This window comes from Elephas maximus, chromosome 2 (assembly GCF_024166365.1).
Source record: "Elephas maximus indicus isolate mEleMax1 chromosome 2, mEleMax1 primary haplotype, whole genome shotgun sequence".
Lineage (NCBI taxonomy): Eukaryota > Metazoa > Chordata > Mammalia > Proboscidea > Elephantidae > Elephas > Elephas maximus.
Window position 1 is genome coordinate 17,027,220 of NC_064820.1, and position 22,078 is coordinate 17,049,297.

A 22,078-nucleotide genomic window follows, 5' to 3' on the forward strand; every position below is an offset into this window, starting at 1 on the left:
CAGAGGAGAACTGCACTCCAAAGGGTTTTCGGTGGCTGATTTTTCAGAAGTAGAGCTCCAGGCCTTTCTTCTGAGGCACCTCTGGTGGACTCAAACCTCTAACCTTTCAGTTAGCAGCCAAGAGCATTAACCATTTGTATCACCCAGGGACTCCTTCTCACACACAGACTTTCTAAAACTTTTCCTTTTCTCCCCTTGCCTCTACTCCTCCTTCCTCTTTCCTGAACCTGGCTAAATCCTCTCCCCTTGCCTGCCTCTCTAGTTCATTACCAGAATGGCAACTCCAAACTCTCCTTGGAGGGTTTAGGGAACGGCCAAAGATTTCTTGCATATCTATCCTGGATCCCAGACCAGGCCAAACGGGATTCAAATACATCTGGACATGTGAAATGAGTAGGGAAGTCCTCACAGAAGGTAATTCATAAGAGTCGAATTACATGAGTATCACAAGAGATTTTCTTCCTCTTATGTTATTTTGGGAAACCCTGGTTGCATTGTGGTTAAGAGCTACAGCTGCTAACCAAAAGGTCGGCAGTTCGAATCCACCAGGTGCTCCTTGGAAATTCTATGGGGCAGTTCTGCTCTGTCCTACAGGGTTGCTATAAGTTGGAATCAACTCAACAGCAACGGGTTTGGTTTTTTATCTTATTTTGGTCACTGGGGAAGAGAGGCTTTCCATAGGATCCCAGGAGAGAACCAGCGGAGGGAAGGAAAGAGAGGTGACTGTCTTGGATGATATTTCAGTGGCTCAAGCCTGGGCACTGTGTGTAGGGGGCTGCTCATATAAGCGCCATCGAGGACTTTGTAAGAACTAAGGAGGAACAACATTCATGGGACCACACATCACCCCTAATGAGAGCAAGTTATTTTGCACATTCATGCACAGAACACACGCAGGCTTCAAGGTTATAACAGCAACTATCTCACAGCCAGGTCATAAGAACCATGGTACCAGAACTCATCACCCTTCATCACTGTTCCCACCGGGTCCGACCACCAGCATCTCCTCACCTGGCCAACATCCTTTGCCCACCAGTGGCTGCCTGTTTCACAAAAAGTAAAATTCAACATCTTCAGAGTCTCCAGGACTCCCACTCCATTTGCACAAGCCTCCCAGCCCCCTTCACCTCCCTGGCTCACCTCCTAGGTCTCTCCTCTTTGCTCACTCTCCTCCAGCCACAATCCGTCACAGGACTTTTGCATTCATTGTTCCTTTTGCCTGCAATGGCCTTCCCCCAGATGTCCATGTGACCAACATCTGCATCTCCTGCAAGTCCCTCCTTTAACATCAGCTCCACAATCAATCTGACTCCCCATCACCTTATTTAAAATTTTGATTCCTGACCCCCATACATACTTGGAGTTCCTTATCCTGCTTCTTACTTCTTTTGAAAACATGAATCATCTTCCAACATATAACTAAAAGGTATTTGTTTATTTTTTACTGCCTCTCTACTAGAATGTAAGCTTCACCAGGATGGAGCTTTTTTATGGTTTAGTTCACTGATGTAACCCAAATACCTAAGGCAGTGCCTGAGGCATAGGAGGTGCTCAGTAAATAAGAGTGGAATGAACGGATGCTTTCCTGATCCCACATCCTCCTCGAAGTACTTCCCCCCTTTCATCAAAATGCCTGTAAAGAATGGTTTATCCTCATTACCTCCATTCCTCCTTCTTGCTTGAACTCAGTCCACTCTGTCATTTGCCCCTCAACTACACTGAAATATTAAAAGCATGGGGAACTCCATGCGGCTAGTCCAATGGGAAGTTCTGTCTTCATCTTACCTATCAGCTACACTTGGCAAAGACGATCATGCATTCTCCTTGACACACTTTCTTCACTTGACTTCCAGGGTACTCCAGAAGATGCCAAAATCTCCTGACTCAGTTCCAGCCCTACTGGCTACTCCTTCTCAGTCTCTCACTGTCTTGGTTATCTAGTGCTGCTATAACAGAAATATCACAAATGGGTGGCTTTAACAAACAGAAGTTTATTCTCTCACAGTCTAGGAGGTTAGAAGTCTGAATTCAAGGTGCCAGCTCTAAGGAAAGGCCTTCTCTCTCTGTTGGTTCTGGAAGAAGGTCCTTGTCATCACTCTTCCCTTAGTCTAGTAGCTTCTCCATGCAGGAACCCCAGGTCCAAAGGACACGCTCTGCTCCTAACGCTGCCTTCTTGGTGGTATGATGTCCCCCTGTCTCTCTGCTGGCTTCTCTCTTTTATATCTCAAAAGAGATTGGTTTAAGACACAACCTAATCTTGTAGATTGAGTTCTGCTTCATTAACATAACGGCCTCTAATCCTGTCTCATTAACATCATAGAAGCAGAATTTACAACACATAGGAAAATCACATCAGATGACAAAATGGTAGACAATCACACAAGGCTAGGAATCATGGCCTAGCCAAGTTGACACACATTTTGGGGGGACACAATTCAATCCATGACACTTACCCCCCAGAGCTCTGAAGGTCAAACTGCCTTGGAACCCATGCCTCAATCCTCTTCTCCATCTGCTCTCACTGCCTGCATGAACTCATCCAACCTTCAAATTCATATCATCAACACTGACACCTCCTCCGAACTCAACATTAACACCCAACTACCAGTCCTCCGTGTGGATATCTCACAGGCACCATACTCAGCATTTCCCAAATCGCTTCCTGATTCCTCTAAAACCTGTTCCTCCCTCAGTCTTCTCCATCTCAGGGAATGGCAACTCCATCCTTTCAGGTACTAAGGCAAAACACCTGGAAGTCATCCTTGACTCCACTTTCCCTCATTTTTTTCTACTTCCAACCCATCCTCAAATCCTAACAGCTCTACTTCAAAATACATGCAAAATCTGACCACTTCTTAGCACATCTACCTCCACTCTTCTGGTCAAACCCACCATCGGCTCGCACCCACATTATTACAATGCCCCCCAAATGCTTCTACCTTTCCTTCTACTTGAGAAGAAAAGTCTGAATGGTGAGGTGAAGTCTTGGCAAGGGCTTTTTGGCTGTAGACAGTAAGCCGCATTTTCCAATCAGCAGCCCTGGTTTGGATTTTGTGTTTTTTACCTCCATGATGTTACATCAGTGCATAAACATGATTAAATATTTAGCAGTTGGTCTCCTGCTGTAAAGGCACTCCCTGGCCTGGATCATGACCAATCCGAAGGCATGAATACCACCAGGAGACCAGGAGACATCACCACTGAGTGCAAAAGCTGGACAGGACTTCAGACTGTCTCCTGTGGGAGGCAGGAGGGGGCAGGAGGGAGGATGAGGTTAAACAATACATTTGTGGCTGTATGTTAAATAATTACGGAGTGAATGTTTGAAGGAGATGTGGTGCTCTCTAAACATCCCAGGAGTCCGGGGATGGAAAATAGTGCATGTATTAAATATACCATGGACTGCCAGAAAAACAAACAAATCTGTCTTGGAAGAAGTACAACCAGGATGCTCCTTAAAAACAAGGATATCTAGATTACGTCTCACATACCTTGGACATGTTATCAGGAGGGATCAGTCTCTGGAGAAAGACATCATTCCTTGGTAAAGTAGAGGGTCGGCAAAAAAGAGAGGGACACTCAACGAGATGGACTAACATAGTGGCTGAAACAACGGGCTCAAACATAGCAAAGGTTGCAGGGATGGCACAAGACCAGGTAGTGTTTCACTCTGGTGTACACAGGGTCACTATGAGTCAGAATTGACTCGAAGGCACCTAACAACAACAAAAATATTAGAAGCACAAATCTTTGCCTCAGGCCCTGCTTTTTAGAGAACTTATTAAAATATTCCTGTTTTAAATGAGGCCTGTGGTAAACTTAGAAGCTGAACATGGCAACAGTGACAAAGTTCTGGAGAGCTTTCTTTCTAGTAACTGTAAATGCAATCATTTCCTAATGTACCTAAAACACAAGAAATTCCTGCAAGCAGATTACACTTAGTAACATTACTAATCAATTTCTCAAACAAGAGAATGAAAGTAAGACAATATTAACAAATAAGCTAACTTTAATCCCTCACCACCCACCAAATACAAGAGAATTTAGGAATGGGCTTCAGTAGGACTCCTCAGATAAAGACTATTTTTGCCTAGCCAGTGAAAAAATAGTAAATGGAAAACAAAACCAAAAAGGCTAATTCAGAGGAGCCACACTCTACTAAGCCACTAGGTGGTGAGCTGTAACCATTCGTTGTATTCTTTGCCCAATCAAAGATTCGCTCTGGGGTTGGCTCTGCTCTTATTTTTGATTGCAGAGAATTTGAGAAATCTCTAAATTTAAAAAATTGAAAATTATTATATACCCATTGCCATTGAGTTGATTCCAACTCACAGTAACCCTATAGGTCAGAGTAGAATGGCCGCACAGGGTTTCCAAGGAGCAGCTGGTGGACTCAAACTGTCCACCTTTTTGGTTAGCAGCTCAGCTCTTAACCACTGCACCACCAGGGCTCCTTATTTTATTATAGATAACATAAAAAGTAAGATAAGTTTACAACATCATGTAAGATTTTTCCCCACTGTAATCAGTTTGTTGCCCTAAAGCATGAAAAATATCAAGGAAAATGTGGTCATTTATATTCATTCTTTTTTAATGCTTATTGAATTTAAGGGAATCTGTGCCCCAACAATTCAGTTAATGACTAAAATCTCTTTAACAGGATTGTAGAGAATGTTCACTTGGCCATTACCAGTTACCAGTTGCCACTGACTCCATTCTGAGTCTCGGTGATCCGCTGTGTCAGAGTAGAACTGTGCCCCATAGGGTTTTCAGTGGCTGATTTTTCGGAAGCAGATCACCAGGACTGTTTTTTTGAAACCCCTTGGGTGGACTCTGAACCAGCAATCTTTCAGTTAGCAGCCAAGTGCATTAACTGCACCATCCAGCAATTACTATCGCTCCTTCAACATCCCACTCTTGAGAGACAGGAAACCCTGGTGGTGTAGTGGTTAAGAGCTACTGCTGCTAACCAAAAGGTCGGCAGTTCAAATCCACCAGAAACTCCTTAGAAACCCTATGGAGTAGTTCTATTCTACCCTATACGGTCGTTATGAGCCAGAATCAATTTAATGGCAACAGGTTTGGATTTTTGGATTCTTGAGAGGGAGGCATTTTTATCGTAGAGTGCTTGGTGGGTCTTTGGTTCTATTTTACTTCAATTTGGAAAGGTATACATGTTTTCTGCTTAATTGAAGTATTTTGATAATGAAAATAAAAATCTTTTAGCATAGCACTTCTCCCCTCAAGCCAAGGCAGAAATGGGGGCTATGTATTAAGGAGGACCATTATGAGCTCGGCTGCTAACCAAAAAAAGGTCAGCAGTTCAAATCCACCAGCAGCTCCTTGGAAACCCTATGGGCAGTTCTACTCTGTCCTATAGAGTCACTATTAGTTGGAATCGACCCGACAGCAATGTTTTTTTTGTTTTAGGGGGACAGGGGTTGGTATCCAAAGTGGGTAGAAAGAGCTAGAGAGTGAAGGATGTGTTGTTTGCATGACGGGAGTAGAAGTGTAGAAATATTTTGATAACAACAGTAAAAAAAATTTTTTTAATTAAAAAAACTTTTTCTTTGTAGTTATGTGAGAAAATACTTTGCACAAAAACTTTCTAGCTTCACAATAAAATTCATAAAGGAATTTACTGCAAATCCATAAATGGAATTCTATAAAGTGATTTAAAATTTGGAGCCTTGGCAGAACAGTGGTTAAGAGTTCAGCGGCTAACCAAAAGGCCAGCAGTTCTCATCTACCAGCTGCTCCTTGGAAACCCTATGAGGCAGGTCTACTCTGTCCTACAGGGTCGCTATGAGTTGGAATCGACTTCAGGGCAACGGGTTTGGGCTTGTTTTTCTGGTATTCTTTTTTTTTTTTTTTTTTTTGGTATTTAAAATTTTGTTGAAGAAACATTTTTAATGAAATTGAAACATATTTATGATACGTTGAGAAACGAAAATAAAATATGTCCAAGAGTGAATGATCCAATTTTTGAGGAAAAAAAAAGTACATTTTGTGTTCATATATGTTGAGAAAGATAACTATTGACAGTGATTATTTCTGAGACTGACAGTAGGCTTACAGGTTCCTTTTATGTTTTTTTTTTCTTTTTTTTGCTTGTCTGTATATTCCTAGGCTTACTTCTATTTTGAGCTCGGCTGCTTACTGAACCCGCTAGCCACTCCAAGGGAGAGAAGATCTGGATGTCTACTTCCATACAGATTAGAAACCTTGGTGGCATGGTAGTTAAGTGTTACAGCTGCTGACCAAAAGGTTCATGGTTCAAATCCACCAGGTGCCCCTTAGAAACTCTATGGGGCAGTTCTACTCTGTCCTATACGGTCACTATGGGTCAGACTGAACTCAATGGCACATAACAACACTTCTATTTTGTTTTATTTTTATCTTTTATTTTAATTACTAGTGTTACTCTCTACCAGGCCCTGAACTAAGCACTTTACAACTATTAGCTCACTTGGTCCTCACAACACACCTAAACCCACTGCCCTTGATGAAGTAGGTATTGTTACTATCCTCATTTTATAGATAAAAAAAAATTGAATCACAAAGAGGTCAAGTACCTACTCAAGGTCACACAGCTAGAAAGTCTGGCTCCAGAGTCTGTGCTCTTAACAAATAATACAAGAGAAAAAAATTTTAAGGAAAAATAAAAAGAAAGAAGTCTTAAGTAACTGTGGGCCACAAGGGAACAATAAACATTTGCTTTCAAAGGTTTAAAAAAAAAAATTAAGGGCTATAAAATTTTCTTTATGAAAAGACATCTTGTTAAGAAAAAGAAATATAAACTGAAAAATAGAAACCAAACACTGAGATGTTTAATCACAAATAAATTAACTGCAAAGATCCAGAAACATGACAATAAAATGTCTTAAACAACAGGCAGTTAATTAAAAAAAAAAAGGCGTCACACTGGCCCTTCCCCTCTCAGGGGCACAATAGGTATTCAGGGGCTGGGCTGACGGGCTGACATCTCCACACGTTACAAGCCTTGACACTGCCTTCTTAGAGCAGGTCTCAACCTGACTAGCTGAGGGCTATAATTTTTTTTTAATTAAGTAAAAGCAAACCAAGTTGTAAAGAAGGGAAAAGGTGTAATGCCTAAACTGAAAGTATAACGAACTTTCAATATTAGTTTGCACTATTTTAAAGCGTGTCTTCCTCAAGACTACAGGCCTGAAAGAGAACAAGTAAGTTTACGTCTACAGCAGAGGAGACCTGCCAGTCCACCAGCCTGGCTCAGCCACACCGCTGCTCTGCTTAGCTCTGCGAAGGAGGAAAAAGGTGCCCTTTCAACTGTTGTTATTGTTGTTAGCTGCCGCCAAGTTGATCCCTGACTTATAGTGACCCCATGTACAACAAAATGAAATGCTCACCAGTTAGGGACCAGACCACTATGATCCATAGGGCTTTCACTGACTGATCTTCAGAAGTAGATTGCCAGGCCTTTCCTTCTAGTCCATCTTAGTCTGGAAGCTCCTCCAAAACCTGTTTGGCATCATCGCAACATGCAAGCCACCAATAACAGATGGGTGGTGGCTGCATATGACCTGCATCGGCCAGGAATTGAACCAGGATCTCCCACACGGAAGGTGAGAATTCTACCACTGAACCACCAATGCCTCCTCTTTCCCAGATGTTTGCTTTACAGGTAAACTCAAGCCCAGGGGGAAAAGGTAGGGGACTGGAGAAGAAGAAGGGAGAAGGAAGAAGCAGAGGGAAAGGAGAGGGAGAAGGAGGCAGCAGGAAGAGGAGGAGCAGGGAGGAGCCTGGAGAAACGAGCAGGATTGGTAAGGGAAAGGGGAGGAGGCAGCCAAGAACAGAAAGAAGGACTGGACGGGGAGAGGACCCCCTGAGTGGTGCACATAGTGAACCGAAAGGTTAGAGGTTCAAGTCCACCCAGAGGCATCCCAGAAGAAAGGCCTGGTGATCTACTTCCAAAAAATCAGACATTGAAAACTCCATGGAGCACAGCTCTACTCTGACACGCATGGGGTTGCCATGAGTCAGAATCAACTTGACGGCAACTGGTTTGGAAGGGGAGAACTCTTCATTTTTCTCCTACTGGAGCCCTGGTAGAAGCCCTGGTGGCACAGTGGTTAAGTGCTACATCTGCTAGCCAAAAGGCAGGCAGTTTAAATCCACTAGGCGCTCTTTGGAAACTCTATTGGGCAGTTCTGCTCTGTCCCGTAGGGTTGCTATGAGTTGGAATTGACTTGACGGCAATGGGTTTGGTTTTTGGTTAGTTTGTAGCCCTGGTGGCCCAGTGGTTAAGAGCTGGGCTGCTAACCAAAAGGTCGGCAGTTCCAATCCACCAGCCAAGCCTTGGAAACCCTATGCGGCAGTTCTCTGTCCTGTAGGGTTGCTATGAGTAGAAACTGACTCAACAGCAGTGGGTTTGGGGTGGGGTTTTCACATCCAAAGAGGGAACACAAAAACATATTAAAAACTCATGAAGCCTAAAAATAAGAAGAGAACTATTCTTTTCCTCTCTCAGCACGGGCTTCTTGGCAAAATCCCCAACTACAAAAGAGGAAAATGTGTATTTATCCATCTCTTAAAAACATGGTCAGGGTTAAATCTTGTAAAGAAGTTTGAGTGTCATAGACAACAAGCATTAAGCAAAATCCTTTATTTTCACTGCAGTATCCTCCAGTACACAAAGCAGGAATTAACAGACTATTTAAAAAGTAATCTTAATATAAATACAGCAAGTGCTACTAAGGAGATGATACAGACAAGCCCAAGAAGCTGCAAGGTAACATCACAAACTCACAAAGCCTAAGACAGAAGTTTATTTAGCTCATCCATTTACCCTTCCATCAAACAGGTATGTTTTAAATAGTCAAAGAGTAGATCGTTTTTAAACAATATTATATATACCCAGTGCCGTTGAGTCGATTCCGACTCATAGCAACCCTATAGGACAGAGTAGATATCACTACAAATGCCAAGTCTTGTTAAAAAGAACTCTCTACTCCAGCCTCCCAGAATAAATGGTCTCTCTGGTGTCCATCCACACAACCTGCCTTTTAGGAATAAAATACTTCGGGTAGTGGTTTGGAGTACCTGGATGGCGCAAATGGTTAACGTGCTCAGCTGCTAATCAAAAGGTTAGAGATTCAGGTCCACTCGGACGTATCTCAGAAGATACGCCTGGCGGTCTACTTCCAAAAAGTCAACCACTGAAAACCCAGGGAGTGATACTTGACAAATGTGAGGTTGCAAGGAGGCAGAATTTACTCGAGGGCAACTGGTGGTGGGGGTGTGGTTGTTGCCAGGGCTGTAGGAAGAGGAAGAGCTGGACTGAACGGAGCTGCTTGACGTGCTTGGAATTCTTCAAAACCCCACTGTTCTGCCTAAAATGACCGATTATCCTCATTCTCTCCACCACAAGCATACTAATCCCACCACATCCCTCAGACAACAACAACAAAAAACCCACCAGGATCCTATTATTACCCAGACAACTGAACCTATCATATTTAGGAGATTCAGAGAAGGACAGAAGTAAAAGGTGGGAAAGAAGGAACGCCATGAGACCTCTTCTCAGAATTCTTATATCACTTTTTAAAGAGATTGTTTGTATCTACTCTTGGCTCTTTAGCCTTTGACCAAAATTGATTTAAAGAAAAAAATCTTTTAACCTCATTTCTTTGCACTTACAAATTTACTAGTGATGTGCTGGGACTAGTCCTTATTTTGCTTTGGTTACAGTGGCCTAAACACTTGACTTCAAAAATCTATTTTTAAGAAATTGCATTGCAAGAATGCATTTTTCCATCCAGGAGGTTTGGTATCCCACTCTCATTTAATTTTATTATTCCCCTATACTAAAAAAAGATCAAGAAGGTAAAAATGTATTATTAGCCATTTTTAAATTTTTCTAATAAGGTTTAAAATATTAGTGCACTTGACATATTTGCATACAAATACCAAGACATAATTAAAAATCCCATAATGGAATTTAATCAGCCTTTCCCCTCCTAAACCAACCATTGCTACAGAGACCACTAGCGGGTGACCTGTTACTTTCTTGGGATGCCTTAATTAGTCCCAGAAACACCAAAGCCCTTTTCTGAGAAGTGGAAGTCTATTTCTGTAATTCATTAACACCCTCAAAGCGTATTCTGCAGCTATCAGATATAAGCCAACGAAAGGGCAATGGGAAGTCATAAACACCAAGTAGGGTAAACATCTTCAATGATGGCCACTGAGCAGCTACAGGTACGAGGCCACTTTTTCCTTAGTCATGCCTACCTACACATACTTAGCTTTACAATGGAGAATGGAGAACTCCCGCAAAGATAAAATTAGGTTTAAAGTCATTGTGAAGTTAATGAGCAAATGTAATCATGATTCAGATGCAAAGACACATTCAGAAAGAAGTTAAACACTTTATGATATTTCCATTATTCTCTGCACATGTTCCCTTTAATCAGCTGGAACGTATTTTAAAGGTAAACGAAGTGGCTGTGAGGAGATTCTCACTTTTAAGTTCCTAGGTCCACACAAGCCTGGGGAAAGTGTATGAATACCCAAGGGTTCTGAGATTAATTTCTCAGCAAAAAGAAAATGAAATATGCCACACAATATATTATCAAATTTAAATGAAGAAAGTATAGATTACTTAGAATTTAGTCTCATGAAAAGATCATTTAATTAATAAACACTTTTAATTCCTCAGCTGCTAACCAAAAGATTGGCAGTTCGAAACCATCAGCCCCTCCTTGGAAACCCTATGGGGCAGTTCTACTCTGTCCTATGGGGTCGCTATGACTCGGAATTGACTCTACAATGAGTTTGGTTTGAGGTTTTTTTTCCTAAGTGCTAGGCTAGGCATAGGCATATGTGTTACCCCTAAGGGCATAAGGTCATAAATAAAATGAATTCTACAGTCTGTTTTCTAAAAACATTCTAAAAGCATGAGAGCAGCTATGAGAAGAGATTTGCTTCATGGATGGTTCTGGAATTAGTTTCAATAAGTTATAGACAAGATTCCTGGGTGGCACAAATGGTTTGCGCTTGACTTACTAACCTAAAGGTCGGTGGATTGAACCCACACAGTGGTGCCAGGATAGAAAGTCCTGGAAGAAATGATGAAGAAAAAAAGCTGAACAGAAGCTTTCAAAGGACAGCTTGAGAAGACAAGTATTATAATGAAATTTGCAAAGACCTAGAGTTAGAAAACCAAAAGCGAAGAACATGCTTGTCATTTCTCAAGCTGAAACAACTAAAGAAAAAATTTAACGCTTGAGTTGCCATAGTGAAGGATTCTATGGGCAAAATACTGTACAACACAGGAAGCATCAAAAGGAGACGGAAGGAATACAGAGTCGACTATGCCAACGAGAACTGGTCAGCATTCAGCCACTTCAGGAGGCAGCATATGATGAAGAATCGATCGTGCTGAAGGAAGATATCCAAGCTGCACTGAAGGTGCTGGCAAAAACAAGGCTTCAGCAATTGATGAAACGCAAATTGAGATGTCGCAACAAATGGATGCAGCGCTGGAAGTGCTCACTCGCCTATGCCAAGAAATTTGGAAGACAGCTACCTGGCCAACTGACTGGAAGAGATCCATATTTACACCTATTTCAAAGAAAGGTGATCCATCCAAATGCAGAAATCGTCGAACAATATCATTAACATCACACGCAAGCAAACTTTTGCTGAAAGTCATTCAAAAGCAGTTGCAGCAGCAGTCCGTCAACAGGGAACTGCCAGAAATTCAAGCGAGATGTCAAAAGAGGATGTGGAACCAGGGATATCACTGCAGATATCAGACAGATCCTGGCTGAAAGCAGAGAACACCAGAAAGATGTTTACCTATGTTTTATTGACTATGCAAAGGCATTTGACTCAGTGGATCATAACGAATTATGGATCACATGACAAAGAATAAGAATTCCAGAACACTTAGTTGTGCTCATGAGGAACCTGTACATAGACCAAGAGGCAGTCCTTCAAACAGAACAAGGGGATATTGCACGGTTTAAAGTCAGGAAAGCCATATATCAGGGTTGTGTCCTTTCACCATATTTATTCAATCTGCATGAAGAGCAAATAATCTGAGAAACTAGACTATATGAAGAAGAAAAGCGTATCAGGATTGGAGGAAGACTCATTAACAACCTGCATTATACAGATGATACAACCTTGCTTGCTGAAAGTGAAGAGGACTTGAAACACTTACTGATGAAGATCAAAGACAGCAGCCTTCAGTATGGATAACACCTCAACATAAAACAAAAATTCTTACAACTGGACCAACAAGCAACATCATGATAAACGGAGAAAAGACTGACATCAAGGATTTCATTTTACTTGGATCCACAATCAACAACCACAGAAGCAGCAGTCAAGAAATCAAACGAAGCATTGCATTCAGCAAATCGGCTACAGAAGCCCTTTTTAAAGTGTTAAAAAGCAAAGATGTCACCTTGAAGACTAAGGTGCGCCTGACCCAAGCCACAGTGTTTGCAGTCACCTCATACATATGTGAAAGCCAGGTGATGAATAGGGAAGCCTTTGAATTGTGGTGTTGGCCAAGAATACTGAATATATCATGGACTGCAAAAAGAACGAACAAATCTGTCTTGGAAGAAGTACAGCCAGAGTGCTCCTTAGAAGCAAGGATGGTGAGACTTTGTCTCACTTTGGACACATTATCAGGAGGGATCAGCACCTGGAGAAGGACATCATGCTTGGTAAAGTAGAAGATCAGCAAAAAAGAGGAAGACCCTCAACGAGATGGATTGACACAGTGGCTGCAACAATGGGCTCAACCATAACAGTGATCGTGAGGATGGTGCAGGACTGGACAGTGTTTCGTTCTGCTGTACATAGTGTCACAGTGAGTCAGAACCAACTCAAAGACACCTAACAACAACAACAAGGATCCCTGGCAGTGCAATCTTTAAGCACTTGGCTACTAACCAAAAGGTTGACACTTCAAACTTACCCAGTGGCTCTGTAGGAGAAGACCTGACAATCTGCTCCAGTCAAGACTACAGCCTAGAAAACCCTATGAGGCAGCTCTACTCTGTCATGTGGGGCAGCTATGATTCTAAATCAACTCAGTGGCACCTAACAACAAAAGCAGTGTCTGTTTAAATGTCTTTTTTTGGAAAATAGGGACATCAAATCTAGGTCAAGAGTCCCCCTGGCCCAACTGTTCCCTGTAAGAAGGAGAAAAGAAAACCTCTTCAAAGGTCAGGCTGCCTTGAAGAGCAAAGGAAGGGTTAGCAACAGCTGCCTTCTCTCTGATGAGCTGTGGGCAAGCTAATGAAAGGCTTCTGTTGCCGAAGCCAGGGAAGGGAAGGGGGAAAGAGGGAAGTCATGAGTGCCGAACCACAGAGTTGTTTTGAAATCCAAGCAATGTGGAGTCCACATGACCCAAGAGTTCTTTAACCCTGAACAGCAGCACCTAAGCCCATCCAGTAGGCCCAGAGCTAAGTGACACCATCATGGGTACCTGCCACAGCCACAGAGGTGGAAAGGCCTCTTGACAAGGGGTCATTTTCTATTCCCTTTTCTCTGTTAAAAATGTATCTTTCAGTAGATAAGAACTACTTTAGGTGAAGGGAAAGACAACACACAATACAGGGGAGGTCAGCACAACTGGACTAAACCAAAAGCAAAGAAGTTTCCTGAATAAACTGAGTGCTTCGAAGGCCAGTGTAGCAGGGTTGGGGGTTTGGGTACCATGGTTTCAGGGGACATCTAAGTCAACTGGCATAATAAAATCTATTAAGAAAACATTCTGCATCCCACTTTGAAGAGTGGTGTCTGGGGTCTTAAACGCTAGCAAGCGGCCATCTAAGATGCATCAATTGGTCTCAACCCACCTGGATCAAAGAAGAAGGAAGAACACCAAGGACACAAGGTGACTATGAGCCCAAGAGACAGAAAGGGCCACATGAACCACAGACTACATCATCCTGAGACCAGAAGAACTAGATGGTGCCCAGCTACAACCAACGACTGCCCTGATAGGGAACACAACAGAGAACCCCTCAGGGAGCAGGAGATGAGTGGGATGCAGACCCCAAATTCTCATAAAAAGACCAGACTTAACAGTCTAACTGAGACTAGAAGTACCCCAGTGGTCAGGGCCCCCAGACCTTCTGTTGGCCCAGGACAGGAACCATTCCTGAAGCCAACTCTTCAGACATGGATTGGACTGGACAATGGGTTGGAGAGGGATGCTGGTGAGGAGTGAGCTTCTTGGATCAGGTGGACACTTGAGACTATGTTTTCATCTCCTGCCTGGAGGGGAGATGAGAAGGTAGAGGGGGCTAGAAGCTGGCAAAATGGACATGAAAAGAGAGAGTGGAGGGAGAGAACGGGTTGTCTCATTAGGGGAGAGTAATTGGGAGTATGTAGCAAGGTGTATATAAGTTTTTGTGTGAGAGACTGACTTGGTTTGTAAACTTCCACTTACAGCACAATAAAAATTATTTTTAAAAAAAGGACAAAATTTCTGTGAAATAAAAACTTTTTGTATGGGAGCCACTTATCAAATTGATTTTAGCAGTAATAGTATTGGAAACCCTGGTGCCATGATGGTTAAGTGCGACAGCTGCTAACAAAAGGTCAGCAGTTGGAATCCGCCAGGTGCTCCTTGGAAACTCTACGCTGTCCTATAGGGTCGCTATGAGTCGGAATTGACTCGACAGCAGTGGCTTTTAGCAGCTAGTAAGCTAAAGAATAAACATTTGATACTCAGCATCTGAAAAAAAAATGTATCTTTGATTGCAAAGTTATCAGTAGCCAGTGGAAGCGGCATGTTGGAGTGGAAAGGTCTGGGTTCAGTCACTGCACTTACAAGCTCTTTGACCTTGGATAAATCACTTAACTTCTTGAGTCTCTGCATTACCTTCAGTGAAATGGAACAACTGCTATCCTGTGGAGCTAGGATGTTTAAAGGAGATAGCACATGTCTTAGTTATCTAGTGCAGCCATAACAGAAATACCACAAGTGGATGGATGTCTTTAACAGAGAGAAATTTATTTTCTCACAGTCTGGTAGGTTACAAGTCCAAATTCAGGGCATCAGCTCCAGGAGAAGGCTTTCTCTCTGCTGGCTCTGGAGGAAGGTCCTTGTCCTCAATCTTCCCCTGGTCAAGGAGCTTCTCAGGAACAGGGACCCCATGTCCAAACGATGTGCTCTGTTCCTGGTGCTGCTTTCTTGGTGGTATGAGGTCCCCCACTCTCTGCTTGCTTCCCTTTCATCTCTTGAGAGATAAAAGGTGGTGCAGGCCACACTCCAGGGAAACTCCCTTTACTTTGGATCAGGGATGTGACCTTAGCAAGGGTGTTACGATCCCACCCTACTCCTCTCAACACAGAATTACAATCACAAAATGGAAGACAGCCTCGAAATACTGGGAATCATGGCCTAAACAAGTTGACACATATTTTTGGGGGGACACAATTCAATCCATGACAGCACATATTTGTGACATGCCTAGCACAGTACAAGCCCTCAGAAATGATTACTGCCTCTCCATCTTTCCTTTCTAGTACTGGTTATGTTACTAATTAGCTGTGTGACTTTGAGAAAGTCACTTAACCTCTGAGCTTTGGTTTTACCCTGTGAAATTGTAGGCTGCTCTAAATGGTCTCTCAAGCCCCTTCACCACTTTTCTCCCAGAATTCTGTAATCGCCTCCTAACTGGTCCCCCTCGCTCCAGTCTCATTCTCTTCCCAACCACCCTGTAAATGCTGCCAGAGCCACCTTTGTACGAGGGAATGCAGCTGTGTCATTCCTGCCCTCTCCTGTCCATATTTTCAGGGACAAGTCCAAAACGAGCACACAAGCCCCTCATGGTGGGCACTGAGATTCCTCACCAGCCTCAGCCCCATCATCCCTCCAATGGCCCTCTTCTCCAACCCACAGAACCACTCAGTGGCAGTCCTCTGCTCCTCAGCCAGCCTTCTCCCCAGCCCTTCATCAACTTCATTATCCTCCACTTGATTTTCATGCCTCAACTCAAGCCTCATTGTTCCAGAAAGCCCTGCTTGACATTCCCAGGCAGGAATTTGCTGACCCAGCTTTCTATGCCAAATATCAAGTGAATGCTTCTAACCTAGAACTCACCATACTCATTGAAATTGCCTCCCTGTCTCTTCCGGCTAAATTGTGAACTCCCTGAGGGCAGGGACTCCTCCATCTTTCATCTTATTATCCCTGCCACCATAGAAGCTCTGTGAATATTTGTTCAACACTGAACGATAACCAAACAACAGACTCGAACCCTGTATAGGACTATATAGCTACAGTCATAAACTCACACCACTTCAGCTCTCTTTGGGTTTAACAGGCTTTGAACGTGCTAAAGTTTCCATCAGCTAATTCATCAAACTAGTACACGACTGTTCTCTGCTTTAACTTATCTTTGGTAAAAAAAAAAAAAAAAAAACTTTTTAGTAGACTGAAAAACATGGTGTTTTATTTTCCTCCTCTGTATTATGGTGTTTGCATTTTAAACTCACATCCAGAAACAAATTTGTGTTTTAAAGGGCAAAACTCTGTGAATTGAAGCTCACAAAGAGTTTTCTGGCATGGGAAAGACTGTGTTATGGATTGAATTGTATCCCCTAAATTGTATTGGAATCCTGGCTCCTATACCTGTGAATGTAATTCCATTTGGCAACAGGGTTTCTTTGTTATGTTAATGAGTCATAAGGTGTGTCCTAAATCTAATCACTTCTGAGTTACAAAAAGAGCAAGTTAGACACAGAAGGCAGCATGAACGTCGCCAGGGAAGAGAAACACCAGAGCTACAGAAGCTGATAAAACAGACAAGCATCTTCCCCAGGAGTCCACAGAGAAACAGCCTTCCCCTATAGTCAGCGCCGTGAACTTTTAGCCTCCCGAACAGTGAAAAAATTAATTTGTGTTCTTTAAAGCCGCCCACTTGTGGTATTTGTGCTACAGCAACACTAGGTAAGTACATTGTTACTGTTGGGTGCCATCAAGTCGGTTCCAACTCACAGCGACCCTGTGTACAATAGAACAAAACACTGCCCAGTCCTGCACCATCCTCACAATCTTTGCTGTGTTTGAGCCCATTGTTGCAGCCACTGTGTCTCTCCATGTCAGTGAGGGTATTTCTCTTTTTCACTAACCTTCTGCTTTACCCAGTATGATGTCCTTCTCCAGGGACTGGTTCCTCCTGATGACATGTCGGTCATGAGCGTTACTATGAGTCAGACTTGATGGTAACAGATTTCCAGGTAGTTGTAAGGCAATACCTAATATATGTTTACCGAATTGAACTAAACTGCTTGGGTATCTTCTATTGCCATTTTTCCTACCCAGCTTCACTTTCTAAGTATTTTCTCCAGATGGGGGGGGAATACATAAAGAAGGCATTCCTTCAGCTGACTCCATGACGATCACACCCCATGTGGGAACTCGCCATGTGATGAGCCATCCCTGAGAGGAAAGGACAAATGAACACATGCAAGGTCTGGAATCTGGTTTCCTTTCAGGACTGTAACTCAAGAGTCTGCGAGATAAAAACATCAGCAGTATGTAATTCACTCTTGAGTTGAAGCCGCTGGTATTTATTCACAATGTATTGAGTGAGCAATTGTTTGCCCTCCCCTCCCCCCTTTTTTCTGTCTGTTTGTTAAAAGTAAGGATACAAGAAGGAAAGCCAAATGCAAACATCACAGAGGTATAAACAAACAGCCGCAGGCTCAGTGCCAGGAAAGAGCCTAGCATGAGGAAAGAAGAAAACCTAACAGGTAAACTTCCTCCTAGTGTTTCCTACAGTGCGGGAACCAATTCTTCGAAATCACCACACTCAGAATATCCTTTTTCTAATACCAACACTAGCCTCAGACATGCCATCACCTCAACCTGGGGGAAAAAACAGGGGACCCCTGCCTTCCCTGGGGAATTTAAAGATTGCATTTCACAGAAGTAACAAGTTTTGTAGTTTACATTTTCCTTCAATGTCTGTCTGCTTCTAATTTTTTCTAAATAACGTAACCACGGAAATATTTATTTGCAGCACTGATAAATTATTGGGATTGCCAGGTTCTTCCTGCATCGGCCTCAGATGAGGGGCAGTGAGCTGTCATAGGGTTAAGAAAGGAGGGTTAAGAAAACAATGCCATACTTCAGGATCTAGTTTTTGACAAATGGATTCTTAGGTATGGCACCAAAAGCACGAACAATAAAAAACAAAATTGACAAAATGGACTTCATCAAAATTAAAAACTTTTGTGCATCATAGAACTTTACGAACAAAATGAAGAGACAACCTACAGACTGAGAAAAAAAATTGGGGAACCATATGTGGGATGAGCGTTTAATATTCAGAATATATAAAGAACTCTTACAACTGAGCAACACAAGAACAAATCAATCCAAAATGGGCAAAGGATTTAAATAGAAATTCACCAAAGAAGATATACAAGTAGCCAACAAGCACATGACAAGATGCTTAGCATCATTAGTCATTAAAAACCAAACAAGTTGCCGCCGAGTCGATTCCAGCTCATGCAACCCCAGAAGACAGAGTAGAGCTGCCCCATAGGGTTTCCAAGGAGCAGCTGGTGGATTCAAACTGCCAACCTTTTGGTTAGCAGCTGAGCTCTTAACCACTGTGCCAGTGGGGCTTCAGAATTACCACATGACCCAGCAATCCCACTCCTAGATATATACCGAAGAACTAGAAGCAGGAACACAAACAGATACATGTACACCAATGTTCACTGAAGCTCTGTTCACCATAGCCAAAAGATGGACGCAACCTCAATGTCCATCAGCAGGTGAATATGGATAAGCAAAGTGTATGTACAGTGGAATATCACTCAGCTGTAAAGAGAAATGAAGTCGTGATACATGCCACAACATGGATAAACCTTGAAAACATAATGCTGAAGTGAAATATGTCAGTCACAAAAGGACAAATACTGTATGATCTCACTTTTATGAAATATCTAGAAGAGGCAAATGTCTAGAGATAAAAGCTGATTAGTAGTTACCAGGGTGGGAGGGAGAGGAAAAGGGGGAGTCATGGCTTAGGGGGTACTGAGTCTCTGTTAACCATGATGGGAAAACTTATAAACAATTAGTGGTGATGATTATACAACACGATGACCGTAATTAACGTTAATGAACTGTACGTGTAAATAATGTTGAAATGACAAATGTTTTGTTATATGTATTTTTACCACAATTTCCAAAAAACAAGATGGTTAAGGGAAAAAAAAAAACAGGAAAGAAAAATGCTGCCACGTAGGAGACAGCGCAGGATGGAGCCATACATTTGTTTCTTTTTTGCCATGGTTTTTCAGATGCTACAGGCATGCTGCTTCCAAAACCACCAAACCTGTTTGCTATCAAGTCAACCCAAACTATCGTGACGCTATAGGGCAGGCAGAACTGCCCCACAGGGCTTCCAAGCTGTAACCTTCACCGAAGCAGACTGCCGCATCTTTCTCCCGCCGAGCGGCTGGTGGGTTTGAACTGCTGACTTTTCAGTTAGTAGCCAAGCGCTTTAACCGCTGCGCCACCAGGGCTCTATGGGCTTGCTACTTACCACCTTCTATTTCCAATTTATGTAAAATACAAGCTGCTTACTTAGCTGGGGCAGAAGACATGAGTTGCAAGATAGTATTTTCAAGGATGTGAACTATGTGAACAGAAGACAAGAAATATTTACCAAAAACTGGTAAGTTTATTCTGGGAGACAAAAACTGTGAAACATTTGGGGGAGCTTATTCTTTACATTTTTTAATTATAATACATATGTACATGTATACATACAATTTTTTTTATTTATACATACATACGTTTGTACGTACGTCATATATGATACTGTGTATATTTATTATAGAATATTTTTTAAAAATGATCTAAGAAAATTAAAATCCCCTTTAATGTCACCAGCCAGAGATAATCAGTACCAACATTTTGACGTATGTCATTTTATTCTGTTGTCTATACACTAGAAACTCCTATATGGACAAAATGGATGTACTGAAAATTCCAAGTACTTATGGGGTCATCATGAGTCAGAACTGACTGAATGGCAACAGGTTTTTTTCTTTAATGACAGGTAAAATTATATGAAAATAAAAATATTAATATTTGTCTACCAAAATATGTCATTCACAAAAAATAAGGTTGCAAATTTTGAGCCATGTAAACATTTACAGAAAGGAGAAAAAAGGCCTGAAGTATTATTTACATAAACCATACACATCTGGGGCCCTGGTGGCGAAGTGGTTAAGAGCTAACCAAAAAGTCGGCAGTTCAAATCCACCAGCTGCTCCTTGGAAACCCTACGGGGCAGTTCTACCCTGTCCTATAGTGTCGCTGTGAGGCCGACTCGACGGCAACAAGTTTGGTTTGGATTTTTTTTTTTTTAATACACGTCTACATTGTCCTTAAATCATTATAAATTTATGGTTATTAAATGACAACCGGGTGCATATTTTGCTGATTTTCGGGACGCTATTTTTTTTTTGTTTTTTCTGAGTAGGAATCGACTCGACGGCGCTGGGTTTTGGGTTTTTATCATAACAGGGTCATATATTTAGCTATAGATGTGCAGCTAAATGAGAACACATATAAATAAAATTTCCCCTGAAGATAAATGCAAAAGCAAATGCTGTCGTTGGATGTCACTGAACTGATTCCGACTCACAGGACCCCGCGTAACAGAGTAGCACTGCCCCATAGGGTTTCCTGGGCTGTAATCTCTATGGAAGCATATTGCCAGGTCTTTCTCCTGCAGAGCCCGAGTGGATTTGAACCACCGACCTTTTGATAAGTAGCCGAGTACTTATCTTTGTGTCACCAGGGCTTCCTTCAAAAACAAGCGCTTAGTTTTTGTTCTTTTTTTTTCCCCCGATTCACAATATTCATTTTATAAAAAAGCCAGTCCAAATGAAGAGAAAGCTGACTTCAGTACTCAGAATAAGTTTCCAGCTGTATCTCACCTGCTGCTCACCAAGGCAAATGTAAAAGACCTTAGGCACTAACCAGTGGGGCCTTCCCTGCACGCCATTCCTCTCTTTCGCTCTCTCCAAGGGAACTAAACATTTGCCTTTGTCCAAGCCCAAGAGCTTGCTGGAAGCTCGTAACAACCAACAAACTTGACACAAAAGTGACCTCTGCCACACCTGGATATCTTTGATGCTCTCTAAGGGACAATGGGTTGCTTGGGTCCAAGCTGCTGACAACCAGTGGCCTATAGCAGGAGCAAGAGGAAAAACAGCAGGTTGAAGGTAAAGGGGAAGAGATGGTCCATAAACCTACGGCTCTTTTGCATTTTGTGGGTGCCACGGTAAGCATGCTTGACCTCTGCCATCTGAAAAAACAAACTTGCAAAACTCGTGAAACAGCTCCCCTAGCCCTAAAAACTCGTGAAAACGCTTTCCGGCCCCAGCCACTTAAGGGTAACCGCAGAAGAGACGCCCACCGCTCCCAGACCACCGCCTGCATCCCGGGAGCCTCCAGCGCTCAGAGGCCGCGCATGCGCCGCCTCGGCCGGCTGGGCATGGAGACGCGCGTCCCGAGCGCACACAGTACCAGCTTGTCCATGGCGCTGCGCTCCGTCGCCCCGCGGGGACACGCGGCGGGATGGCACGGTAGGTGCTGAGACCCTGCTGCTGCGACTGCTCCCCGGCGTCCGCTGCCCGCGACTGCTCCCAGGCGTCAGCTACCGGCGTTTGCTCCCTGGTGTGCGCTCTGGCTCAAGCGGTCCGGTTGGTCTGGCTGTTTGGACTTACGCGGTTGCCAAGGCGACAGGCGCTGCTCTGCTTGCACCTGGCGCCTTCCTCCCTCCCCCTGCGCCCAGAGGAGCTTCCCTAGGCCGGCCCTGGGAGCTACTTGCAGGGCTGCCCCCTCCGAGCCCCTCCGGCGAGGCAATATCCAGAGCTTGTGGCCATGGAGCCCCAGGTGCCATTTCACGACTGCTTTCCATCATGATTCTGTTAGGTCTCTGCTGCCATTTCTGAATGTTGTTTCTAGCATCATCTGTAACTAACCCCATTTATTTGGAATTTGAGTGCAGAATTTTTAAATGTTGCTACT

The 22,078-nt window shown here is 43.0% G+C and overlaps 1 protein-coding gene across 1 annotated transcript in view; it reads right to left on the reverse strand.

Moving 5' to 3' along the window:
• The window catches only part of DNAH5 (dynein axonemal heavy chain 5), a 363,993-nt gene extending 342,237 nt beyond the window's left edge, over positions 1–21,756 (reverse strand). Inside the window, exon 1 of the mRNA XM_049861228.1 lies at positions 21,575–21,756. Within this exon, the coding sequence (XP_049717185.1) occupies positions 21,575–21,586 (12 nt within the window). The 5' untranslated portion in view covers positions 21,587–21,756. The remainder of the gene's footprint in view (positions 1–21,574) is intronic.
• Positions 21,757–22,078: the final 322 nt, after the last annotated feature.